The sequence below is a fragment of the Podarcis melisellensis genome, assembly GCF_964234715.1.
Source record: "Podarcis melisellensis genome assembly, chromosome: 2".
NCBI lineage: Eukaryota > Metazoa > Chordata > Lepidosauria > Squamata > Lacertidae > Podarcis > Podarcis melisellensis.
In genome coordinates, this window is record NC_138529.1 from 104,734,613 (window position 1) to 104,743,290 (window position 8,678).

At 51.8% G+C, this 8,678-nt stretch overlaps 1 protein-coding gene across 1 annotated transcript; it reads left to right on the plus strand.

Annotated features, from left to right (window-relative positions):
• Positions 1-2,390: 2,390 nt before the first annotated feature.
• On the plus strand, positions 2,391-6,886 carry LOC309364117 (uncharacterized protein). Its single transcript, XM_081900859.1, has 2 exons — positions 2,391-2,854; positions 5,343-6,886. The coding sequence occupies exon 2, from the start codon at positions 5,399-5,401 to the stop codon at positions 6,419-6,421; it is 1,023 nt and encodes a 340-aa protein (XP_081756985.1). The 5' UTR covers positions 2,391-2,854; positions 5,343-5,398; the 3' UTR covers positions 6,422-6,886.
• The last annotated feature ends 1,792 nt before the right edge of the window (positions 6,887-8,678 follow it).

The following is an 8,678-nucleotide window of genomic DNA, read 5'->3' on the forward strand; positions in this document are numbered from 1 at the left end:
CCTCATTTATTTAAAGCACACAGCCACCCCGCAAAACCTGGTAGCGGTAGTTCACGCCTCACAGAGCTATAATTCCCAGGACCTTTAACAAACCATAGTCCCCATGAATATTTTTGGGGTGCGGTGACATGCTTTAAAAGTACGGCATGTATGCAGCCTGAGTTTGTATAACAGCGCAGCTCCTTACAGTTCACAGCTCAGGCCTGCTTTCAGTGCAAACTCCAGCATGTTTTTTTTAAAATAAACAAATGAAATAAAAAACCCGTCTTCCTTGTGTTCTCATCGGCGCATATGGCTGCACCTCCAGCATAGCGTATTCTCAGCATTCAGGCCCCTGCATGATATTACTGTCCAAACAGAAAACCAGTGACCCTGTTTAAATGTGATACGAAGCATGTGGATCCCAGAAGAGGTGCCTTAAAACACACAGAGAGGCCGTGCTTGACGTTGTGTGTTGTAAACCAGGCCTCATTCGGGCCTCTTGGTTTGGGCCTGATAAGCTGCTGTAGCTTCTAGCCTCTGCCACAGATCCCCAGCATTTCCTGGCTCCATCCAGAGCTCAGCTGAGATTCTGCTTCTGTTGTTTTCCCCCCAAGGTTGAATTTACTTTGGGGGAGGTGGTGGCAAAAAAGGGAGGGGAGAGAATAATTCCTTCTTTGCCACCAGAGGGCCTTGGCTATCACTGAGGGAGGGCTTTGCTCTCTCACTCTCTCCTTAATGTCTTCTCAAAGATTTGAGCTTCCTGGGACAGAAGAAGCCGCTGCAGCTGCTTCCTTCACGAAATCATAGAATTGTAGAGTTAGAAGGGCAGGATCATCTGGTCCATGGGTAGGCAAACTAAGACCCGGGGGCCGGATCTGGACCAAACGCCTTCTAAATCCAGTCCGCGGACGGTCCAGGAAACAATGTGTTTTTACATGTGTAGAATGTGTCCTTTTATTTAAAATGCATCGCTGGGTTATTTGTGGGGCATAGGAATTTGTTCATCCCCCCCAATATAGTCTGCCCCCCCACAAGGTCGGAGGGACAGTGGACTGGTCCCCTGCTGAAAATGTTTGCTGATCTAGTCCAACCCAATGCAATGCAGCCATCCCAGATGGGGATCAAACCAGCAACCTTGGTGTTGTCAGCACCATGCTCTAACCAACTGAGCTATCTATTTCCTCAGTAGTTTCTTCCTGGGTCAGTGTAGGCCCTTGATCAAAGCCACACACAGTGGAGGTGTGGGGGGGGGTGGTTGTATGCCCTTAGCTGGAACAAGGAGCACCTCTCAAGGCAGCCATGAATTCCTGATCGAGAGAATCTGGGTAATCCACCACCAAACAAATACTTGGGGTTAGGTCAGGGTGCAAGCAGCATTTCCTTAGGGAAGGGAACCTAGCTCAGCAGTCCTACCATCATGTCGTCTTCCACTGGTGGGTTGGGACCTGCTAGTGGGTGGCAGTGGCCTTACCCAAGCTGGTTTGCAACAGCAGCACTAATCAGCATGCAGAACATGCGCCAAAAGATTAAAGGAAGGGGTCCCCGAATGCATGTTTGGTGGGTCTGAAAGCGCTGAAGATACGTGCAACAGGACTGCCTCTTCAAGAGAGGGAGATGCTCAGGTATGGATTGCACCACTCTACCTTCTTGGGGGTGCTATGGTTTTCCCCGTAGTGATGTATGGAAGTGAGAGCTGGACCATAAAGAAGGCTGATCGCTGAAGAATTGATGCTTTTGAATTATGGTGCTGGAGGAGACTCTTGAGAGTCCCATGGACTGCAAGAAGATCAAACCTCTCCATTCTCAAGGAAATTAGCCCTGAGTGCTCACTGGAAGGACAGATCCTGAAGCTGAGGCTCCAATACTTTGGCCACGTCATGAGAAGAGAAGACTCCCTGGAAAAGACCCTGATGTTGGGAAAGATGGAGGGCACAAGGAGAAGGGGACGGCAGAGGACGAGATGGTTGGACAGTGTTCTCGAAGCTACCAGCATGAGTTTGACCAAACTGTGGGGGGCAGTGGTAGACAGGAGTGCCTGGCGTGCTCTGGTCCATGGGGTCACGAAGGGTCGGACACGGCTAAACAACAACCACCTCCACCTTCTTGGGGGTAAGAAACTGGGCTGTGCGCAGGCACTGTTTGGAAGCATCTGCGGCTGCATACACACGCCATACGTTCAAATCCAATCTCCCCGCAAAAAACCCCTGTAATTCCCAGTACTACAGTTCCCAGGGTTCTTGAGGAGGCGCTTCAGACGTCGCGAGGCGCCCGCAGCAGCTGAATGAATGGGGCGAGGTATCCACGGCTGCGGCCACCAGATGGCTCTCGCTATTGCAGGCGCCCGCCGTCCCGCTCTCCTTCCTTGCTTTCTCCACTCTCGCTTTTGAGGTGGGGCTTCCCAGGTTAGGCGATTATGCTGCTTCCTGTCACCACTCCTCTGCCACACGGCGACCCCCAAACCCGAGCAGCGCAGCCCATCGACGGCTGCGCCTCCGCCTCGGATGGAAGCGATCGTGCGCGCTGGAGAGGAGAAGCCTTGATCTCGCCGCCGCCGCCGCACCTGCGCTGCGCCGAGGCGCTGCTGCGCTCCTGGATGCCCGGGCCAAGGAGCAAGGCTCCGCCCCGATCGCCTGCCTTCTTCCACCCCAGCCCCTTGCGGGATCGATGCCTGGAGGATTGCCGCCTCTGCAGGGCTCTCGCCCGGAGGTTTCCTTCCACGAGCTCCAGGCACCGATCCGCTGACGGCGCCGGCGAAAGGGGCCCGCCCACAGCAGGACGGGAGAAAGGGAAAGGCATCGCAGAAAAGCGAAAGCCACGCCTTGTCCCTTTCGACCGGTTCAAGTCCCTCTCTCCCTTCGCGGAGGCTGTCAGAGTAAGCGCGGCTTCTCTCTCCCCGTCTGGGCTGCGTCTCATTCACAACAGTGTGCTGAATGCAGAGGGAAAGGGCACTTCTCTGCTCTGTCCCCAGGCTCTGAGAGGGTCGCTGTGCCTTTAAGAGTTGCACGGAAGGCCGAATTCCGTCAGGTGCAGCTCTCTCCACCCCCCACCCCGCACGCGGGAGCAGCTGCTGCATCTGGTGGAACTATCCCTTCTGCGGGGCTGTTAAAGGGGCAGCAGTAGCCTTTTCCCGGCTTGGGTACCCTGCACAGAAGTCAAAACAAAAAAAAATCCTTCCAGTAGCACCTTAAAGACCAACTAAGTTAGTTCTTTAAGGTGCTACTGGAAGGATTTTGTTTTGTTTTGACTATGGCAGACCAACATGGCTACCTATCTGTAACTGCACAGAAGTGGCAGCCCTGGCAGTGGGATTGGCTTGGACCAGATGGCATGGGGTCAGGGTCAAAGGAGGGGAAAGAGTTGGTTGATCGCGGAGTACAGCTGCCACCAGTTTTATTTAGGCTGGCCTCAACCAGAGCCAGGGCTTTTTGGGCTGTGGCTCCAATCTGGTGGAACACTCTGTCTCATGAGACCAGGGCCCTGCGGGACTTGACATCTTTCCACAGGGCCTGCAAGACAGAGCTGTTCCACCAGGCCTTTGGCCAGGGCACAGCCTGACTGCCTCCTTTGGCAATCTTCACAGAACTCTAGCCCAATGGTTGCCATTCATTTGATTTGAACTGATTTTATAATGAACTGATTTTAGAATGTTGTATTCTTTTACTGTTGTTAGCCGCTCTGAGCCCGGCTTCGGCTGGGGAGGGCGGGATATAAATAAAATATTATAATAATAATAATTATTATTAGTCCCTTCCAAAACCCCTCTGTCTTTCACAGTTCCTGTGATGGGCAGATGTCAAAGCAGATGAATGCCAATGGCTAGGGCCATAGCTCAGAGCATATACTTGCATGCAGATAGCCCCAGCTTCAGTCCTCAGGTAGGGCTGGGAAAGACTGGGAGACTCTGGAGAGCCGTCTGCCAGTCAGAGTAGACAATACGCAGCTAGAATGGACTGATTGAATAGGATAGTTTCCTACTATGTGGCAGAAAATTGTGGCCATTGGATTCCTGCCTGACATGCAACTGCAGAATGTGCGGGAGCTGGATTTTGTGTGTGCTCTTTTAAATAAAAGGGGTAACCTTCCTATAAATGTCCAGTAAGGTCAAAATGGGAAAGGCTTTGCTGAAGAAATGGGCTGGAGAAAAAGACAGTTTTAAGGTGCAGATGTGAGATTGAGATGGAGAACATTGTGGCCTGCTCAATGCTATGGGACCTCAATTCTCATCATTCCTTTCCCCCCTTCATTTCTTTCTTTATACTTTTCAAGTTTATACATTTCACTAATTTTATACATTTCACTAATTTTATGCATTTCACTAATTTAACCATCATTTTGACATTTCAAAACTTCACTTCCTTCCCCCTCTTTCTGCGGTTCCCTAAATTTGTTTTTAATATCTTCTGTCTATCCAAGTTAACTTAATTCACCCATTTATTCATCTTCCTTAAATATATACTCTTATGAAACGGCAGGTTATTACAACAATCCTGTCAATGTTTTTATCTGTTTACAATTTATTTGTAAATATTTCAATAAATCATTTCCATTCTTTTGCAAAACCAAAAAAAAAAAAAAAGAATAAAATTGTTATCTTGATTTCTTATTCTTCCGTTAAGTTTCACCATTTCTGCCTATTGCATAAGTTTCCGTATCCATCCTTCCTTTTGCTGGGACTTCTGCTTCTTTCCATTTTGGGGCGAGTAACATTCTTGCTGCTGTAATAGCATACATGAATAAGTTTCTATACATTTTAGGTAGTACTGTTCCTATAGCTCCCATCATCCCTAACACCATTGATAACTGCTGGCTGACGGGAGATGGGGTCCCAGAACATCTAGAGGGGAGTAAGTTCATAATAATAATAATAATAATAATAATAATAATAATACAGTGGTACCTCTGGTTAAGTACTTAATTCGCTCCGGAGGTCCGTACTTAACCTGAAATTGTTCTTAACCTGAAGCACCACTTTAGCTAATGGGGCCTCCAGCTGCCGCCACACCGCTGGAGCACGATTTCTGTTCTCATCCTGAAGCAAAGTTCTTAACCTGAAGCACTATTTCTGGGTTGGCGGAGTCTGTAACCTGAAGTGCATGTAACCTGAAGCGTCTGTAACCAGAGGTACCCCAATAATAATAATAATAATAATAATAATAATAATAATAATAATAAAAATTTTATTATTTATACCTTGCCCATCTGGCTGGGTTTCCCCAGCCACTCTGAGTGGCTTCCAACAAAGTATTAAAATACAGTGGTCTGTTAAACATTAAAAGCATCCCTAAAGCTCCATCCCTGATGTGAGCCATAGGCAACATGTGAACAGCTCTCTCTCTCTCGCTCTCTGTTTATCTGAACAGGTGATGGGACTAGAAGAGGGACTCTAGGGGGACTGTTCCAGTGAAACCTAAGTGAGATGCCTCCCAAAAGATCAAAAGGGAAAACGCCTCAGACCTCAGGTCAGAATAGGCGGCCGAAGGGTCGTCGGGCGTCGGATGACCAGGAGCATAGCCGCCTCCTGTTGGAGGGAAAGGGGGCTGGCCCCCCGGATAAGAAGGCGAGGAAGCGCAAAGGTCTTGCTGCCCCGCAGAGGACCTGCTCTGGAGAGAACCCCAACATCTGCACCGAGTGCGGGCAGACCTTTGCACAGAGCTCGGACCTGCTCAACCACCAGAGGATCCACACGGGGGAGAAGCCCTTCAGGTGCCTGGACTGCGGGAAGATGTTCAGCGTGAGCTCCAACCTGAGTCGACACCAGAGGATCCACACGGGCGAGAAGCCCTACCTGTGCTCCGAGTGCGGGAAGAGCTTCACCGACAAGTCGACTTTGGTCCAGCACGTCCGGACGCACACCGGCGAGAAGCCCTACCAGTGCATCGACTGCGGGAAGACCTTCAGCCGCAGCTCCCACCACAAGCGCCACCTGAAGAGCCCGCCGGGCAAGCAGCCGGGCAAATGTAGCCACCCGGAGAGCTCCCCCACCGACAAGGCCTCGCCTCCGGGCAAAGCCAAGAAGGCCAGGGCCTCGAAGAAGCAGAACTCCCCCTTCGAAATCCCCCACACGTGCGCGGAGTGCTGGCAGAGCTTCAACCAGACCTCAGACCTGGTCAAGCACATGCGCATCCACACCGGGGAGAAGCCCTTTGAGTGCAACCACTGCGGGAAGTGCTTCAACGTCAGCTCCAACCTGATCCGCCACAAGCGGATCCACACGGGCGAGAAGCCCTACACCTGCTCCGACTGCGGGAAGAGCTTCACCGACAAGTCTACCCTCACGCAGCACAACCGCATCCACACGGGAGAGAAGCCCTACACCTGCTCCGACTGCGGGAAAAGCTTCAGTCGCAGCTCACATCACAAGAGGCACCAGCGGATTCACGCCGGAGAGAACCCCGTCTCTTTCCTGCCCCTGTGGCCTTACCCTAACCAAATGTACTGACGGTGACTCTTTACCACGCCGGCGTGTCGTTTGGCGGACGAGATTTTGTGGGTGGGATCTCTGGCCCGGCTGCACCCCAACTGGGACTTTGCAGCACCAAACACTTCCCTGTTTTTTGTTATCGCCTTCACTTGCTCCTGCAGTGGCAGATCACCAGATCCACCCTGGCCGGCCAAGCAGATCCCTGACATTCCACAGCAGAACTGAGAGCGAACTTGAACCCCCAGCTCTCCCAACTCAGAAATCTGTCTTGAGTAACTTGGTGGGTGTGATTGGAGCTCGTTCATAAGGGCTTTTCTTTCCTACTTCCCTTCCGCAAAGGACCACCTGCTATTGGGTCCTTCCTTTAAAGTACCCTCTTTTATTTAATATCATCTAAGATGTGCAGGTTATAGGTTTTTTTTAAATATAAAAAACTCAGTTAATAGCAATATTATCGCAATGTAATAAACAAGTCACGATGCATGTGGTTTTCGTATTTATAACCAGCGTTACAGTTCTGAACAGGAAGCGTCTTGTTAGTGAGCTTATTAAGAGTGTAGGAAGTAGATGAAGAATTTCTGCAAAGCGATTCACTTACGGGGCCCTCTTACACATGTCTGTTTCCCCACCCCAATAGAGCTCAATGGGACTTACTCTGCGCAGAGTGTGCGTTAACGCTGCTGCTTTAATGCTTAAGTGACTTTGAGTTGCTGGCATCTATCTGTCTCGAGAAGCAATGGAGTGCACCTCCGAGGTGTGTGTGTGTATGTGAAGTCAAACAGCTGTCTTAGCAGCACCAAAGTGGCTGCCCGGAGCCGCAAGCCTGAGCAGTGTGTCTGGAGGTCCTGGGCTGCCCAGATAACAAGACTCCCAGTCTCCCGGCCCCGCTGATGTTCTCCAAAGGAAAGCAGAGCAATATGTTGGGCAACAGCTTGGCCGCAGGCAGCGGTGGAGCAAGCCAACTGGGGTGGAGGGTGTGTCCTGTGCCCTGGGGCGGGGCCAGCCGCCCGAGGGGGTGGGGCCAGCCAGGGCAGGATGTTCTGTGGGGCCTCCGCGGAGTCTGCCTGCCTCCTTCCGCTCAGTCGCCCTACAGCTGAGGAAGAGGTGGCAGGTGGACCATTTGGGGCAGCGCAGAGCCTCCGGGCGCCCAAGTCACTGCGTCACTCCCCAGAGAGACTCGTGGCTCGGGCACGCTGAAGACCCTACGGTGAGTGCCGCCCGGCATTTTGTCACCCCCCTCAGTGGTGACACCCAGGGTGGCCCGCCCCCACCGCACCCCCTTCCTCCACCCTTGGCTTCAGGAGTTGCCGGAAGGAAGTCTTTCCACTCTGGATTTGTTCAGGGTTTACTCCTTAGCCTTTTCTTCGTCTGAAGATGTCCCACAAGGCAGCGGAGGTTTAGGATCAAGAGTTTTCCTTCCCCTAGAAGGGCTCCCTTCTTGGGTTGACGAGCCCCATGTGCTCCTCACTTCCCTTTGCAGCGGTTCTCAACCTGTGGGTCCCCAGATGTTGTTGGACTACAACTCCCATCATCCCTGAGCTCTGGCCTTGCTAGCTAGGGGTGATGGGGGTTGTAGTCCAACGACACCTGGGGACCCACAGGTTGAGAAAGGCCGCTTTACAGCATGTGCAGAAACCGCCTTCTTGACCGTGGCACCCACTCTTGATCTCGTCTGCTCAATCTGCCAGAGCCTTGTCTTCGCCTGCAGGGGAAGTCCCTCCCTCACCAGTCTTGGGGATAACCCAGCGCCTCAGTCTGAGGGCTGCCTTGCAGGTGGGGCAGACACAGGGTGCGTCACATGCCAGAGCTGGTCTCTTGCCTTCCAATATCTGCTGCTGCCTGAGGCAGCTGCCGCCATCTGCCTACTGTAGGCTTGGCCCTGTTCCGCTCTTATGTGGATAGAGGGGGCAGGGAGAGATGTATTGGGGTGTGTATGTGTAGGAAACTGCTGTTTGCACGGCTGAAATGCGTTTACTTCCCCACCCACTCTTGTCTCTGCTCCTGCCTCTGGGGAGATGGCCCGTGGGGGAATGCTACCCTCAGGTTGAAAAAGCCCCCTCCCCACCTACCACCTGCGCAGGAACAAAAGGGATTGAGAAGAAATGGCTGCATGTGGGGGGAACACTTTGGAGTGGAACCGAAAGTGGATAATAGTTTCAGTTTTGTGCCACCATCAAACTGCTGAGGAAAGTTTGTTCCTTCTAATCCTGTCTTTGCAGAGCATTTGTTATTGTGGAAATAGCACCGTGTTCCTCAGCTATAGCAACAGCGGGTG

Bases quoted from the DNA above. Each gene is read 5' to 3' on its own strand.
- LOC309364117 (XM_081900859.1), top strand. From the start codon at position 5,399: ATGCCTCCCAAAAGATCAAAAGGGAAAACGCCTCAGACCTCAGGTCAG.